We start from the raw sequence: 18,723 nt of genomic DNA on the forward strand, positions 1-18,723 counted from the left end.
CAAGGTGTGTGTGCGTGTGTGTGTGCGTGCGTGCGTGCGTACCAGTGCGTGGACCAGTACATCATTGAACAGTAGAAAGGAGTTGACAGAGAATCTTCCAGCGTTGAGCAGTGTGAGAGACCTGCCGTTGCTGCTGTCGGCCACCAGGCGGCGCTCTGGTTCACGCAGACAGTCCTGGTGATGGGGGAAAAAGGCAATTCTGTATTTAAGTCCGATGTCATTTTGTAGTGCTACGTTACGTCCGCGTTGCGTCCGGGTCCAAGTGGCACCAGCTCCCGTCCGCATCTCATTGTAAATAGAATATCTAAACGCGTGAATCTTTTTACAATGACGTTATTTTTGAGGGTTAAAATGCGTCTTAATCCTTCCAAATCGAGTAGAATTATTAATGTTTTGTCCATGACAAAGAAAATATATGATGTGGAGACAATAAAGACTATCATTATCATTATTATTGAAGGTCCAGTTCATTTGCTCAGTACAATATTCCGTGACATCATTGGCTCATTCACAAATGTAAACATAGAACAAAACAAACAGTGGAACTAACCAATCTACAATGTGAACAATGTGGCGCATGTGTTATAAAATATATATCATGTCAACAATTAAATAAATTAAGAGTGCCTTAAAACATGAGTTCCGTGAGTGCTGGTTTTCTCCTTTAGAGAAATGTTTGTTTAAGTTATTTACCCGACCGCGCACCCGGTAAGAATGCTCAAGAAGTTTGAGACCGTTTGGAGTTGTGCGGGCTATACCTTTATAAAATATATATAGCCTGATATTTCCACTATAAAAAAAAGAAAAACACTTAAATGAACCATTTAAAATCTGTGTCAGATCCTGTGACGATATATACAAGTGATTATTATGTTTTTGACATGATCAAAAGCAGGTAATATACCATATAGAATGATTACAATGTGTGTATAATATAATATACTCACGGTGGATTTACCAGAGCTGCTCTTCCAGAGCAGCTGTGTGGCCTCGGCCTCTCTCCTCCGTTTGGACAGACTGACTGACAGACACTCGTACTGACAGCTGGCCTGGTGGAGAGACCTGTACTCTGGAGTGGACTGGACGGACGGACAGAACCACAGACAGGCAGACAGGCAGACAGACAGACAGACAGACAGACAGACAGACAGACAGACACCCATTATTACACCTGTGAATCTAGGACCTGCCCATTACACCTGTGAAATTGTATGAATCCGTCAGGTGTCTATGTGGGTGCATGGTTTATTGTAACTCATAGTGACTAAGTGATGACAATTGGCTGCTACAGTCAGCATTCTGTGAGGGAGTTATATGACACTGTGTCGTCCAACCAACCATCCGGCCTCGACCCGGATCACACTAGTCAGTTCAAAATGCTGTTCTATTTGACCAGAAAGAAAGAAAGAAAGAAAGAAAGAAAGCAAGAAAGAAACAAACAATAGACGGTATACATACGACATCATAGCTGTGCGCCAGTTTGAGCAGCAGCCGTGCGTACTGCTGCAGATGCCTGATTGGCTGGTAGAACAATGACATCAGAGCGACATCGCCGCTGCTGGACGACTTGTCCTCGACGCACGCCTGACGGACCTGTCGGCCAATCGCATCACTGCACGGGACAGACAGACAGACAGACAGACAGACAGACAGACAGACAGACAGACAGACAGACAGACAGACAGACAGACAGACAGACAGACAGACAGACAGACAGACAGACAGACAGACAGACAGACAGACAGACAGACAGACAGACAGACAGACAGACAAATTAATAAACAGAAAATACATCTTCAGGTTGAGATACCAATAGAAATGGAACTCATCCAGGATACTGTAATAAGCACGTGATGAAATTGGTAGTGATTGAAAAACAAAGAAAAGAAAAACATAACATTGACCAAAACATGTGGAGTTGGTAGTATAATGGCTGTAAACTAATGTTAAAAGGCCCTCAGGCCACACCAAAGATTCAATGTAAACTAATGATAAAAGGCCCTCAGGCCACACCAAAGATTCAATGTAAACTAATGTTAAAAGGCCCTCAGGCCACACCAAAGATTCAATGTAAACTAATGATAAAAGGCCCTCAGGCCACACCAAAGATTCAATGTAAACTAATGATAAAAGGCCCTCAGGCCACACCAAAGATTCAATGTAAACTAATGATAAAAGGCCCTCAGGCCACACCAAAGATTCAATGTAAACTAGTGTTAAAAGGCCCTCAGGCCACACCAAATATTCAATGTAAACTAATGATAAAAGGCCCTCAGGCCACACCAAAGATTCAATGTAAACTAATGATAAAAGGCCCTCAGGCCACACCAAAGATTCAATGTAAACCAGTGTTAAAAGGCCCTCAGGCCACACCAAAGATTCAATGTAAACTAGTGTTAAAAGGCCCTCAGGCCACACCAAAGATTCAATGTAAACTAGTGTTAAAAGGCCAGGCCACCAAAGATTCAAAATGCAATGAAACTTTGCAGAGGTCTGTCTGTAAGGCCGTTGCAGGTCAGTGAAAAGTCATTCAACTCGTTCAATCACAAAAAGAAAAGAAAAAAAACATTCTTGAGTGATTGTGTCGTGAATAGCAGCACAGCAGAGACTATATTCTTACACAGAGAGCTTATGAAGACTCTGGAATCCACTCATTACCTGGAAGTTACCTAATGATGCACTGTACCTGTATGAGAGGAGAGAGGGAGAGAGAGAGAGAGAGAGAGAGAGAGAGATTAGACACATGTGAGCTATGTCAGGGGTGGGCAACTTTGAGGATGGAGAGGGCCACTATGGTTCCACACTCACTCCAGAGGGCCACTATGGTTCCACACTCACTCCAGAGGGCCACTATAGTTCCACACTCACTCCAGAGGGCCACTATAGTTCCACACTCACTCCAGAGGGCCACTATAGTTCCACACTCACACCCCCAGAGAAGCAAAGATTTGAGTTAAAACGTGTTGTGCTTTAGCTGTTGAAACTACAAGCTCATAGCTTGTAGATCTGCTATTTTTGAAAAATCGTGAAAATGTCTCGCAAATCTTTGAATATAAATTATATTCTTTCACAGCGAACGTTTTTAACTCAAATATTTGCTTCTGGAGGGTCCCTGGAACAACATTCTTTCAGATGGGGGTCGGAGGCCAATTACATACATTTTTGGGGGTCCTTGACATGGAAATGTTTGAGAACGACTGACACAGAAACATGAGGTTTTTCAGAAAACTGTCAGGATTTAGAAGACATTTGTAGAATTGTCCTCAGGTCTAAAGGGTGTTAAAACACCAGAAGGAGTTCCCGTCCTGAATGTGTTCATAACGATAGCGTGATGCAACTTGCTCTTTGTACGCGTCCAGGAAGAGGCTGGCCTGATCCAGGAGGGGGAAGGAAGTGACATCACGGCGCCCAGAGTCCCGCAGGAAGCTGGTGAGGAAGGCGGCGTTTCGTCCCGTGAGGACCGACAGGCGGACGAACCTGTCCGTCACGCACGAGAAGAGACGGCCGCACGGCTCCGCCAGGCCACGACACACACTGTCTGATGAGAGAACACACACACACACACACACATACACACACACACACACACACACACACACACACACACACAGCTGTAGATTCACTAATCTTCCAAAGATGAAGGATTGACAAGGTTGAGAATGTATTAATTCTCTAGGGGGTCCCCAGCTAAATGATAGTTATGAACCAAATGGACCCTTATGGGTCTGTAACTGTCTGTAAGTGGTTCCATTTGTACACTCTCAGAGTTAAATTAACATTGATTTTACAAAATAAATTGGGGTCCCAGAGATAGAAATGTCATCAAAGATGGTTTCCTGTGTTCCTAATGCATGTCAAACACATTTGAGAATCACTGCTAGAGCCGTCTCTGGCATATCTTTTCAAATGGGGGTCCGCGGCGGGCGAAAACGTTTTTGAACCCCTGGTGTAGTGTGTACCTCTCTCCACTAGGGGCAGCAGTACGGTAGTGTGTACGGTGTAGTGTGTACCTCTCTCCACTAGGGGCGTCAGTATGGTAGTGTGTACCTCTCTCCACTAGGGGCAGCAGTACAGTGTAGTGTGTACCTCTCTCCACTAGGGGCAACAGTACGGCGGTGTGTACAGTGTAGTGTGTACCTCTCTCCACTAGGGGCAGCAGTACAGTGTAGTGTGTACCTCTCTCCACTAGGGGCAACAGTACGGCGGTGTGTACAGTGTAGTGTGTACGGTGTAGTGTGTACGGTGTAGTGTGTACCTCTCTCCACTAGGGGCAGCAGTACGGTGGTGTGTACGGTGTAGTGTGTACAGTGTAGTGTGTACCTCTCTCCACCAGGGGCAGCAGTACGGTGGTGTGTACGGTGTAGTGTGTACAGTGTAGTGTGTACCTCTCTCCACCAGGGGCAGCAGTACGGTGGTGTGTACAGTGTAGTGTGTACGGTGTAGTGTGTACCTCTCTCCACCAGGGGCAGCAGTACGGTGGTGTGTACGGTGTAGTGTGTACCTCTCTCCACCAGGGGCAGCAGAACGGTGGTGTGTACGGTGTAGTGTGTACGGTGTAGTGTGTACCTCTCTCCACTAGGGGCAGCAGTACGGTGGTGTGTACGGTGTAGTGTGTACCTCTCTCCACCAGGGGCAGCAGTACGGTGGTGTGTACGGTGTAGTGTGTACCTCTCTCCACCAGGGGCAGCAGAACGGTGGTGTGTACGGTGTAGTGTGTACAGTGTAGTGTGTACCTCTCTCCACTAGGGGCAGCAGTACGGTGGTGTGTACGGTGTAGTGTGTACCTCTCTCCACTAGGGGCAGCAGTACGGTGGTGTGTACGGTGTAGTGTGTACCTCTCTCCACCAGGGGCAGCAGTACGGTGGTGTGTACGGTGTAGTGTGTACCTCTCTCCACTAGGGGCAGCAGTACGGTGTAGTGTGTACAGTGTAGTGTGTACCTCTCTCCACTAGGGGCAGCAGTACGGTGTAGTGTGTACAGTGTAGTGTGTACCTCTCTCCACTAGGGGCAGCAGTACGGTGGTGTGTACGGTGTAGTGTGTACCTCTCTCCACCAGGGGCAGCAGTACGGTGGTGTGTAGTGTAGTGTGTACCTCTCTCCACTAGGGGCAGCAGTACGGTGGTGTGTACAGTGTAGTGTGTACCTCTCTCCACCAGGGGCAGCAGTACGGTGGTGTGTACGGTGTAGTGTGTACAGTGTAGTGTGTACCTCTCTCCACCAGGGGCAGCAGTACGGTGGTGTGTACGGTGTAGTGTGTACCTCTCTCCACCAGGGGCAGCAGTGCGGTGGTGTGTACGGTGTAGTGTGTACCTCTCTCCACTAGGGGCAGCAGTACGGTGGTGTGTACGGTGTAGTGTGTACCTCTCTCCACCAGGGGCAGCAGTACGGTGGTGTGTACAGTGTAGTGTGTACCTCTCTCCACCAGGGGCAGCAGTACGGTGGTGTGTACGGTGTAGTGTGTACCTCTCTCCACCAGGGGCAGCAGTACGGTGGTGTGTACAGTGTAGTGTGTACCTCTCTCCACCAGGGGCAGCAGTACGGTGGTGTGTACAGTGTAGTGTGTACCTCTCTCCACTAGGGGCAGCAGTACGGTGGTGTGTACAGTGTAGTGTGTACCTCTCTCCACTAGGGGCAGCAGTACAGTGTAGTGTGTACCTCTCTCCACCAGGGGCAGCAGTACGGTGGTGTGTACGGTGTAGTGTGTACCTCTCTCCACTAGGGGCAGCAGTACAGTGTAGTGTGTAGCTCTCTCCACTAGGGGCAACAGTACGGCGGTGTGTACAGTGTAGTGTGTACCTCTCTCCACCAGGGGCAGCAGTACGGTGGTGTGTACGGTGTAGTGTGTACCTCTCTCCACCAGGGGCAACAGTACGGCGGTGTGTACGGTGTAGTGTGTACCTCTCTCCACTAGGGGCAGCAGTACGGTGGTGTGTACGGTGTAGTGTGTACAGTGTAGTGTGTACCTCTCTCCACTAGGGGCAGCAGTACGGTGGTGTGTACGGTGTAGTGTGTACAGTGTAGTGTGTACCTCTCTCCACCAGGGGCAACAGTACGGCGGTGTGTACAGTGTAGTGTGTACCTCTCTCCACTAGGGGCAGCAGTGCGGTGGTGTGTACGGTGTAGTGTGTACCTCTCTCCACTAGGGGCAGCAGTACGGTGGTGTGTACGGTGTAGTGTGTACCTCTCTCCACCAGGGGCAGCAGTACGGTGGTGTGTACAGTGCAGTGTGTACCTCTCTCCACTAGGGGCAGCAGTACGGTGGTGTGTACAGTGTAGTGTGTACCTCTCTCCACCAGGGGCAGCAGTACGGTGGTGTGTACGGTGTAGTGTGTACCTCTCTCCACCAGGGGCAGCAGTACGGTGTAGTGTGTACAGTGTAGTGTGTACCTCTCTCCACCAGGGGCAGCAGTACGGTGGTGTGTACAGTGTAGTGTGTACCTCTCTCCACCAGGGGCAGCAGTACGGTGGTGTGTACAGTGTAGTGTGTACCTCTCTCCACCAGGGGCAGCAGTACGGTGGTGTGTACGGTGTAGTGTGTACCTCTCTCCACCAGGGGCAGCAGTACGGTGGTGTGTAAGGTGCAGTGTGTACCTCTCTCCACTAGGGGCAGCAGTACGGTGCGTAGCACACCGTAGTGGCGTCTCTCGTGGGACACCAGCTCGTGGAGGGTGAGGATCAAGCCGTTGCGGTTCTGGTCCGCCAGCGACGCACAACACTGCCCCCCGCTGGACACGCTGCTGATGTACCCCATCTGCACGACACACACACACACGCACGCACGCACGCACGCACGCACGCACGCACGCACGCACGCACGCACGCACGCACACACGCACACACGCACACACACACACACACACACACACACACCCACCCGCACACACACACACACACACATCGACATTAAACATGGTGGTCCCCCACTCCCCTGAAAAAACTGAATGTGTTTGTCTTTTGGTAGGGGGGGGGGGGGGGGGGTTGAGTTCATTATTAATATTGTGAGATTTATAGATTTTGGGGCATAGATAGTATATGAAAAGCTTTTTTGTATCAACAATGAATCAATGTCATCATGTACACACTGTACACTGTACAGCACCCCCTAGTGTCTATCTGTGCATGCCACTGGCTCTCGGACCACTGACCTCCATGCAGACAGGAAGTGGGCGTGGTCCCACTGCGTACGTCTCCGCCCTGTAGGGTGACCTGCTCTGACCTTTGGGCGACAGTTGACCTCCGACCTGCCCTCCCGACCCTTCCTGTGTCTGACCGCAGTAGTAGATGATTGGCTGGACGCAGTCGGCGTCCACCAATAGCAGCGAGTGGGCGTGTCCCGCCGAAACGTCCCACACATGGAGACCCTCGGAGAGCTGCATTATGGGAAGGCATCGGGTTACGCAAAGTATATATGATGCAGTAAATGAGTGAATTCCGTTGGTGTCCGAGCATAGGCACGGTAACGCCACGCCTGCCTGTGATTGGCCTACCGACACTGTCCTCCGAGGTGGATATGAGCTGTGATTGGCCTACCGACACTGTCCTCCGAGGTGGATATGCTGGATGCCTGGATAGTCTGATGCGAGGGTGGTGGCTGGTGGGATAATATGTTTATTATGGCGTTTGCTTTGATGGAATAATTGATTGAACATGCACGCCATAATATGATTTGATTTGGGTGTGTTCTAAAATAAAGTGTTTGTGTTGTGTAATTTGTTTGTATGTGTAAACTTGAAACATTATTGTACTATAAAAAGGTCTATTTTCCCTTCATCTTTATCCTTTTTTGAGTAATAGTATTAGTTTACTATAATTAGATTAATACACGACAATCAACAGTATCAAAGAAAACGGCATAAACAATAAGTTTGCCTCTTCTACAAAAATAAAACGTACAACGTAGTTACAAGGCTCGTGTCGCACGTGTCAAGCTGTCATTCTCTTGTAGCCTATTATTTATTTCTCAATCTCACCACGGAGTAACCTGCGTCTCGGAGGACAGTCAAGACGGGCAGTGTCAGTAGACCAATCACAGGCAGGCGGGGGCGTTACCATGTCTATGCTCAGTGTCAGTAGACCAATCACAGGCAGGCGGGGGCGTTACCATGTCTATGCTCAGTGTCAGTAGACCAATCAGAGGCGGGCGGGGCGTTACCATGCCTCAGCCATGCCTATGCTCGGACACAAACGGAGTTCACGCCTCAGCCATGCCTATGCTCGGACACAAACAGAGTTCACGCCTCAGCCATGTCTATGCTCGGACACAAACAGAGTTCACGCCTCAGCCATGCCTATGCTCGGACACAAACGGAGTTCACGCCTCAGCCATGCCTATGCTCGGACACAAACAGAGTTCACGCATCAGTCATGTCTATGCTCGGACACAAACAGAGTTCACGCCTCAGCCATGTCTATGCTCGGACACAAACAGAGTTCACGCCTCAGCCATGCCTATGCTCGGACACAAACGGAGTTCACGCCTCAGCCATGCCTATGCTGGGACACAAACGGAGTTCACGCCTCAGCCATGTCTATGCTCGGACACAAACAGAGTTCACGCCTCAGCCATGCCTATGCTCGGACACAAACGGAGTTCACGCCTCAGCCATGCCTATGCTCGGACACAAACAGAGTTCACGCATCAGTCATGTCTATGCTCGGACACAAACGGAGTTCACGCCTCAGCCATGCCTATGCTCGGACACAAACGGAGTTCACGCCTCAGCCATGCCTATGCTCAAATTACAAAGTGCATTTTAAAATAAATCCAAAAACTTAAAAAAAAATATAGCCAATCTAAACTCTTCACAAAAAGTTGGGAAACTTAATTTGAGTCGAGTTTTCTCCCCTTCAATAATATCAATTGTTATTGTATTTTATATACCCTGTATATTTTTATTGTTACAATTACAATTTAGGCATTTAGCAGACGCTCTTAATCCAGAGAGTGAATTACATTAAACAAGAACAAGAATAAAAAAGCATAGCAATACATCAAATACATACGAAGTAGTTATCACGAGTCATACGTAAACTAAGGGCGTAACACTATACAGTGCTATGTTTACATAACATGCTATAAGTCTACATAAACTGCTCTCTAAGTCTACATAAAAGCCTTTTCATACGCTTGTTAACACTCTGAGTGGCCAAGACGGAGATCTCCGCCCTATCAAATGGAGATGGAGATTAACCCATTTTGGACTGAGGTCAATTAAAAAAAAGTCTTCTAAATCCTAACATTTTTCTGAAAAGCCCATGTTTCTATGTCAGTGGTGCTCAACCTTTTTCATGTCAAGGACCCCCAGAATTATCTCTATTGGGCCACGGACCCCCATCTCAAAATATGTAGTTCCAGGGACCCCCCCCCAGAAGCAAATATTTTAGTTAAAAATGTTCGATGAGCTTGTAGATCTGCTATTTTTCAATAGCTAAATTATAACATAATGTTTAAAACACCAAAAGGGGTTCCCGCCCAGAATGGATTAATCAAAAGATGGAACATTAGCACCATAGCAACAGAGCTAACACCAGTCCACAGCCTGGGAGCGTCATAGCAACAGAGCTAACACCAGTCCACAGCCTGGGAGCGTCATAGCAACAGAGCTAACACCAGTCCACAGCCTGGGAGCGTCATAGCAACAGAGCTAACACCAGTCCACAGCCTGGGAGCGTCATAGCAACAGAGCTAACACCAGTCCACAGCCTGGGAGCGTCATAGCAACAGAGCTAACACCAGTCCACAGCCTGGGAGCGTCATAGCAACAGAGCTAACACCAGTCCACAGCCTGGGTAGGGAGCGTCGATTGGGCAACATTCGATGCCATCTCCGGTTGGGACGTCATCCAAAGTGTCCCCCCTCCATTTCAATGGATGGGATCAAAAATCTTAAAACGTGAATAACTCTTAATCAAAATCAATGATTCCAATTCTAACCAAGGATTGTGTTTTTGACGGCCCATCGCGGTCCCGTCGCTAGTCGCGTTAGAAGTAATCATACCTCGGGTCGTTGTCTATCCTCCAACGGGGTCCTTGACATGAAAATATATGTCAGTATATGCCCATATATGGGAATGGTGATATTCCCATGTATGGAGATCTATGTATCCGTCAGTCCCTTTTATGCCCATAAATGGAGATCCCAGATATCATCAGAATATGACCATATATGGGTATGTCCGAAGGCCAACTGATTGTGCTGTATACATACAGTACACACTGTGCACACTTGCTTGGGTGTCATCGAGCGGCACCATATTGGGTGTCATCGAGCGGCACCATATTGGGTGTCATCGAGCGGCACCATATTGGGTGTCATCGAGCGGCACCATATTGGGTGTCGTCGAGCGGCACCATATTGGGTGTCATCGAGCGGCACCATATAGGGTGTCGTCGAGCGGCACCATATTGGGTGTCGTCGAGCGGCACCATATTGGGTGTCATCGAGCGGCACCATATTGGGTGTCATCGAGCGGCACCATATTGGGTGTCATCGAGCGGCACCATATTGGGTGTCGTCGAGCGGCACCATATTGGGTGTCATCGAGCGGCACCATATTGGGTGTCATCGAGCGGCACCATATTGGGTGTCGTCGAGCGGCACCATATTGGGTGTCATCGAGCGGCACCATATTGGGTGTCGTCGAGCGGCACCATATTGGGTGTCATCGAGCGGCACCATATCGGGTGTCATCGAGCGGCACCATATCGGGTGTCGTCGAGCGGCACCATATTGGGTGTCGTCGAGCGGCACCATATTGGGTGTCATCGAGCGGCACCATATTGGGTGTCATCGAGCGGCACCATATTGGGTGTCATCGAGCGGCACCATATTGGGTGTCATCGAGCGGCACCATATTGGGTGTCGTCGAGCGGCACCATATTGGGTGTCGTCGAGCGGCACCATATTGGGTGTCGTCGAGCGGCACCATATTGGGTGTCGTCGAGCGGCACCATATTGGGTGTCGTCGAGCGGCACCATATTGGGTGTCGTCGAGCGGCACCATATTGGGTGTCGTCGAGCGGCACCATATTGGGTGTCGTCGAGCGGCACCATATTGGGTGTCATCGAGCGGCACCATATTGGGTGTCGTCGAGCGGCACCATATTGGGTGTCGTCGAGCGGCACCATATTGGGTGTCGTCGAGCGGCACCATATTGGGTGTCATCGAGCGGCACCATATTGGGTGTCATCGAGCGGCACCATATTGGGTGTCATCGAGCGGCACCATATTGGGTGTCATCGAGCGGCACCATATTGGGTGTCATCGAGCGGCACCATATTGGGTGTCATCGAGCGGCACCATATTGGGTGTCATCGAGCGGCACCATATTGGGTGTCGTCGAGCGGCACCATATTGGGTGTCGTCGAGCGGCACCATATTGGGTGTCGTCGAGCGGCACCATATTGGGTGTCGTCGAGCGGCACCATATTGGGTGTCGTCGAGCGGCACCATATTGGGTGTCGTCGAGCGGCACCATATTGGGTGTCATCGAGCGGCACCATATTGGGTGTCGTCGAGCGGCACCATATTGGGTGTCGTCGAGCGGCACCATATTGGGTGTCGTCGAGCGGCACCATATTGGGTGTCATCGAGCGGCACCATATTGGGTGTCATCGAGCGGCACCATATTGGGTGTCATCGAGCGGCACCATATTGGGTGTCATCGAGCGGCACCATATTGGGTGTCATCGAGCGGCACCATATTGGGTGTCATCGAGCGGCACCATATTGGGTGTCATCGAGCGGCACCATATTGGGTGTCATCGAGCGGCACCATATTGGGTGTCATCGAGCGGCACCATATTGGGTGTCATCGAGCGGCACCATATTGGGTGTCATCGAGCGGCACCATATTGGGTGTCATCGAGCGGCACCATATTGGGTGTCATCGAGCGGCACCATATTGACAAACGGAAAACGGAAAGCTACAAACTTTAGGTTAAAGAAAAGACTAACAAACACATCACATCCAGTTATCAATTATTGTTGCTGGATTTGTGTAGCTCAGGGAACATATAGGCGCAAAAAGCTTGAGATCGATATTCAAGTGTTTGAGGATAGATTTGACTATTTAGGCTACATCTATACCAGGGGTTCTCAACGTTTTTGGCCGGGGACCCCCGGAAATGCTTTGGCAATGTCTCGGGACCCCCGCCCCGCCCCCTCCCGACCCCCAATATAAATTGACTGCTACAATAACCTTAACCATTTTGGGCGGGAACCCCTTTTGGTGTTTTAAGCATTGTTATAATTTAGCTATTTAAAAATAGCAGATCTACAAGCTCATAGCGCGCCACCGAGTGGCGCGCTACGAGCTTGTAGGTCTGATATTTTTGAAAAATCGTGAATTTTTTTTTTTTTTTTAAATCTTTTTTTTTTTTTTTAATAATTTGGGGACCCCCTAAAATAATTTGGCGAACCCCTGAACCCCTGATCTATACAACAACTATGAAACTGTATGATGCACTTTTGCAACGCGGGTGCATTTAGAACCGCGTTTGATTTCGGTGCGCGTGAAGTGGCGCGGTGGTTTCCTGGACACATGGCGAAAGGTCTCAAGCGGATGAAGTTCAGCCTGAAGAACGTGGACTGCATTGTGGAGGTCCATGACGCCAGGATTCCCTTCTCATTGTGGAGGTCCATGACGCCAGGATTCCCTTCTCATTGTGGAGGTCCATGACGCCAGGGTTCCCTTCTCATTGTGGAGGTCCATGACGCCAGGATTCCCTTCTCATTGTGGAGGTCCATGACGCCAGGATTCCCTTCTCGGGGAGAACGTGGACTGCATTGTGGAGGTCCATGACGCCAGGATTCCCTTCTCGGGGAGAACGTGGACTGCATTGTAGAGGTCCATGACGCCAGGGTTCCCTTCTCGGGGAGAACGTGGACTGCATTGTGGAGGTCCATGACGCCAGGATTCCCTTCTCGGGGAGAACGTGGACTGCATTGTAGAGGTCCATGACGCCAGGATTCCCTTCTCGGGGAGAAACCCTCTGTTTCAGGAGAGCTTAGACGTCAGGCCGCATGTGCTCGTCCTGAACAAGATGGACCTGGCCCATTTGTCTGGAAAACAGCGAATCCTGAAGAAACTCGAGAGGAGCGGGGTAAGAAATGTCCTCTTCATGGACTGTCTCCGTCAGCATGATAAGAATATCAAAAAGCTGGTTCCCATGGTGACTGAGCTGATTGAGGGACATCCCCGTTTTAACAGAGATGAGAATGTGAATTATTGCCTGATGGCAGTCGGCGTACCAAACGTGGGGAAGTCATCGCTTATTAACTCCATCAAAAGAACCTTTTTTAAGACAGGTTGTGCAACCAGAGTGGGCGGGGAACCGGGCGTAACCCGAGCTGTCCAGAGTGGGCGGGGAACCGGGCGTAACCCGAGCTGTCCAGAGTGGGCGGGGAACCGGGCGTAACCCGAGCTGTCCTGACCAGAGTGGGCGGGGAACCGGGCGTAACCCGAGCTGTCCTGACCAGAGTGGGCGGGGAACCGGGCGGGGAACCGGGCGTAACCCGAGCTGTCCAGAGTGGGCGGGGAACCGGGTGTAACCCGAGCTGTCCAACCAGAGTGGGCGGGGAACCGGGCGTAACCCGAGCTGTCCTGACCAGAGTGGGCGGGGAACCGGGCGTAACCCGAGCTGTCCAGAGTGGGCGGGGAACCGGGTGTAACCCGAGCTGTCCAACCAGAGTGGGCGGGGAACCGGGCGTAACCCGAGCTGTCCTGACCAGAGTGGGCGGGGAACCGGGCGTAACCCGGGGGTAACCGGGCGTACCGGGGAACCGGGTGAAACCGGGTGGAACCGGGGGGAACCGGGCGTAACCCGAGCTGTCCTGACCAGAATCCAGGTGTGTCAGAGACCCATCGTGCACATGTTGGACACACCAGGAGTCCTGCCTCCTAACATTGAGAGCGTTGAGACGGGCATGAAGCTAGCGTTATGTGGAACTATACCGGACCATTTAGTTCAGACGGGCATGAAGCTAGCGTTATGTGGAACTATACCGGACCATTTAGTGGGTGACGACATTATGGCCGACTACTTATTGTTCTCTCTGAACAGACGAGAACAGTTCAGTTATGTTGAGAAATATGACCCCGGGGAACCTTGCGATGACATCCAGCATGTTCTAAGAGATATTGCCGTCAACCTACGTAAGACACAGCGGGTCAAAGCCATCACTGGAGTAGGAAACGTCACCGTCACAGTTCCAAACTACACGGCGGCAGCTTATGATTTCATCAGAGCCTTCAGGAAAGGAGAGTTGGGGCGGGTCATGCTGGACTGAGCCACGTTTAACCCATTTTGACCTGAGATCAGATTCTAAAAATAGCAGACCTACAAGCTCATAGCGCGCCACTCGGTGGCGCGCTATGAGCTTGTAGATCTGCTATTTTTCAATAGCTAAAGCATAACATAATGCTAACACCAAAAGGGGTTCCCGCCCAAAATGGGTTAACTGACATGATTAATTATCTCTCTGCAGTAAGTACAAATATGTTGGGTACCCCCCAGCTGTAGAGCTGTTCCATGAGCAGCCAGCAGAGGTCCCCAGCAGACGAAGACCTGACAGAACCACTGGGGACCTCGTCTGTTCACTGGAACAGCGCCACCAGCAGGGCGAGGGGGGGTTCCTGTCCCTGGGGTCGTGGGGTGCGGCCTCCAGCGGGATAAACCCACCGCCCTGATCCAACCGGGTGGAAGCCGCAGCAGACAGGGAGAGGATAAATAGGGTCGATCAATTTGTGAGGCCTGTGGTTAATCTTTGTGCATGCGTGCGTGCGTGCGTGCGTGCAGTGTGTGCGTGCGGTGCGTGCGTGCGTGCATGTGTTCCGGTACCTTGATCTGGTGAGGGACGGTCACAGGAGTGTTCAGGTGACCCAGCTGACCACTAATGTTACTGCCCCACGAGAACACCTGCAATACACACAGCATTATTAGAGTGCAGTGTGTATGTGAATGTGTGTGTGCGTGCGTGCATAATAGTTTAAACAAAGTTACACAGTGCATGTAGGGTTAGTTAGGGTTAGTTAGGGTTAGTTAGGGTTAGTTATACCTGGCAGCGGGCAGTGAGGGCCATGGAGTGATGGGAGCCGGCCGCGATTTTAACCACTTCCTCTCCTGTCAGACTGTCGATGCACAGAGGCTGGAGTCTGACACACACGCACGCACATGCACACGCGCACACACACACACACACACACACACACACACACACACACACACACACACACACACACACACACACACACACACACACACACACACACACACACACACACACACACACACACACACACACACACACTACTGTGTATAGGTTCTGCAAATATTGGACTAGTGATCTGTGTGTGTGTGTGTGTGTGTGTGTGTGTGTGTGTACCTGGGCAGGTCGTCTGCGTGTCCCAGCTGACCCTCGAGGCCACGCCCCCAGCTCCACACCTCTGTTTCCAGGGAGGGTAGCTCCGCCCCCGACTCCGCCTCCCTGGCAGCATGTGGGCGTCGACTCAGCGGGGAGCCCCCTGCTGGAGACCAGTGGTGTGATTAATGGTGATGTGTTTTTTGTCCGGTACCATGTTCACCCATTTAGGACCGAGACCGATTTTTAAAAAAAAGTCTTCTAACAGTTTTCTGAAAAACCTATGTTTCTATGTCAGTGGTGCTCAACCTTTTTCATGTCAAGGATCCCCTAAAACAGGGGTTCTCAACGTTTTTGGCCGGGGACCCCCGGAAATGCTTTGGCAATGTATCGGGACCCCCGTCCCGCCCCCTCCCGACCCCCAATATAAATTGACTGCTACAATAACCTTAACCCATTTTGGGCAGGAACCCCTTTTGGTGTTTTAAGCATTATGTTATAATTTAGCTATTGAAAAATTGCAGATCTACAAGCTCATAGCGCGCCACCGAGTGGCGCGCTACGAGCTTGTAGGTCTGCTATTTTTGAAAAATCGTGAAAATATATATATTTTTTTGAAACCAGGGGGGCCGTGCCCACCGCCAGTGAAACCAGGGGGGCCGTGCCCACCGCCGGGGGCCGTGCCCACCGGCAGTGAAACCAGGGGGGCCGTGCCCACCGCCAGTGAAACCAGGGGGGCCGCGCCCACCGCCAGTGAAACCAGGGGGCCGTGCCCACCGCCGGGGGCCGTGCCCACCGGCAGTGAAACCAGGGGGGCCGCGCCCACCGCCGGGGGGCCGCGCCCACCGCCGGGGGGCCGCGCCCACCGCCGGGGGGCCGGGCCCACCGCCAGTGAAACCAGGGGGGCCGTGCCCACCGCCAGTGAAACCAGGGGGGCCGTGCCCACCGCCGGGGGCCGTGCCCACCGGCAGTGAAACCAGGGGGGCCGCGCCCACCGCCGGGGGGCCGCGCCCACCGCCAGTGAAACCAGGGGGGCCGCGCCCACCGCCAGTGAAACCAGGGGGGCCGCGCCACCGCCGGAGGATGTAGGATGCAGTGTACTTGGTGCGTCTTGGAATGTCTCGTGACCCGAGGTTATAGGTGCGTCTTCTCTTAAAGGACCACTTCACCACTTTTCAACCTATCTTCACACACACACGCACACGCGCACACACACACCATGGCTGCGTAGCCTGGGCAGGGAGTGAGTCCTGTGGCCTCCTGGTCTCTCCTCATAGCTGAGGTCCATCAGGCAGGAGGTGGTCTTCTTCTGGCGCCTCCCCTCCTGCTCCTCCATGTCCTCCACACGCGCAGGAGCGGAGGAGGACAACACACAGCTACAGACACACACACACACACACACACACACACACACACACACACACACACACACACACACACACACACACACACACACACACACACACACACACACACACACACACACACACACACACACACACACACACACACACACACACACACACACACACACACTACTGTGTATAGGTTCTGCAAATATTGGACTAGTGATCTGTGTGTGTGTGTGTGTGTGTGTGTGTGTGTGTGTACCTGGGCAGGTCGTCTGCGTGTCCCAGCTGACCCTCGAGGCCACGCCCCCAGCTCCACACCTCTGTTTCCAGGGAGGGTAGCTCCGCCCCCGACTCCGCCTCCCTGGCAGCATGTGGGCGTCGACTCAGCGGGGAGCCCCCTGCTGGAGACCAGTGGTGTGATTAATGGTGATGTGTTTTTTGTCCGGTACCATGTTCACCCATTTAGGACCGAGACCGATTTTTAAAAAAAAGTCTTCTAACAGTTTTCTGAAAAACCTATGTTTCTATGTCAGTGGTGCTCAACCTTTTTCATGTCAAGGATCCCCTAAAACAGGGGTTCTCAACGTTTTTGGCCGGGGACCCCCGGAAATGCTTTGGCAATGTATCGGGACCCCCGTCCCGCCCCCCTCCCGACCCCCAATATAAATTGACTGCTACAATAACCTTAACCCATTTTGGGCAGGAACCCCTTTTGGTGTTTTAAGCATTATGTTATAATTTAGCTATTGAAAAATTGCAGATCTACAAGCTCATAGCGCGCCACCGAGTGGCGCGCTACGAGCTTGTAGGTCTGCTATTTTTGAAAAATCGTGAAAATATATATATTTTTTTGAAACCAGGGGGGCCGTGCCCACCGCCAGTGAAACCAGGGGGGCCGTGCCCACCGCCGGGGGCCGTGCCACCGGCAGTGAAACCAGGGGGGCCGTGCCCACCGCCAGTGAAACCAGGGGGGCCGCGCCCACCGCCAGTGAAACCAGGGGGGCCGTGCCCACCGCCGGGGGCCGTGCCCACCGGCAGTGAAACCAGGGGGGCCGCGCCCACCGCCGGGGGGCCGCGCCCACCGCCGGGGGGCCGCGCCCACCGCCGGGGGGCCGGGCCCACCGCCAGTGAAACCAGGGGGGCCGTGCCCACCGCCAGTGAAACCAGGGGGGCCGTGCCCACCGCCGGGGGCCGTGCCCACCGGCAGTGAAACCAGGGGGGCCGCGCCCACCGCCGGGGGGCCGCGCCCACCGCCAGTGAAACCAGGGGGCCGCGCCCACCGCCAGTGAAACCAGGGGGGCCGCGCCCACCGCCGGAGGATGTAGGATGCAGTGTACTTGGTGCGTCTTGGAATGTCTCGTGACCCGAGGTTATAGGTGCGTCTTCTCTTAAAGGACCACTTCACCACTTTTCAACCTATCTTCACACACACACGCACACGCGCACACACACACCATGGCTGCGTAGCCTGGGCAGGGAGTGAGTCCTGTGGCCTCCTGGTCTCTCCTCATAGCTGAGGTCCATCAGGCAGGAGGTGGTCTTCTTCTGGCGCCTCCCCTCCTGCTCCTCCATGTCCTCCACACGCGCAGGAGCGGAGAGGACAACACACAGCTACACACACACACACACACACACACACACACACACACACACACACACACACACACACACACACACACACACACACACACACACACACACACACACACACACACACACACACACACACACACACACACACACACACACACACACACACACACAGGACAAAGCAACTATAAATCAATCTTAATCCATTTAGACCACCTCAGCTTTTAACCACTTTAAACTTGAGCTCAACTCAAGTACAAACACACAAGCTTGTAGATCAGCTATTTCTTTGAAAAGTCGTGAAAATGTGTGCAATTCTTTGAATATATATTCTGTCACAGCGAACGTTTTTAACACAATGAGCACCGGGATTTCTTTCAAAATAGGAGCTCGGGGTGCCACGCAGATATGGCATCTTT

The 18,723-nt window shown here is 51.8% G+C and overlaps 1 protein-coding gene and 1 pseudogene across 2 annotated transcripts; one reads left to right on the forward strand and one right to left on the reverse strand.

The window, feature by feature from the left end:
- Positions 1 to 42: 42 nt before the first annotated feature.
- LOC306918715 (alsin-like) lies at positions 43 to 18,289 on the reverse strand (the record flags this gene model as incomplete). Its single annotated transcript, XM_079531587.1, has 14 exons — positions 43 to 174; positions 948 to 1,079; positions 1,459 to 1,612; positions 2,621 to 2,686; positions 3,289 to 3,538; positions 6,592 to 6,751; positions 7,146 to 7,370; positions 14,843 to 14,920; positions 15,060 to 15,156; positions 15,387 to 15,528; positions 16,581 to 16,738; positions 16,974 to 17,112; positions 17,590 to 18,060; positions 18,169 to 18,289. Coding segments are annotated over 14 exons (2,325 nt in total), but the record flags the coding sequence as incomplete, so codon positions are not given.
- On the forward strand, positions 12,450 to 14,291 carry LOC306918717 (mitochondrial ribosome-associated GTPase 1-like; annotated as a pseudogene). Its single transcript has 3 exons — positions 12,450 to 12,603; positions 12,956 to 13,361; positions 13,831 to 14,291. The product of its transcript is annotated as a mitochondrial ribosome-associated GTPase 1-like (transcript).
- Positions 18,290 to 18,723: the final 434 nt, after the last annotated feature.

This window comes from Electrona antarctica (genome assembly GCF_951216825.1).
Source record: "Electrona antarctica genome assembly, contig: scaffold_1242, whole genome shotgun sequence".
NCBI lineage: Eukaryota > Metazoa > Chordata > Actinopteri > Myctophiformes > Myctophidae > Electrona > Electrona antarctica.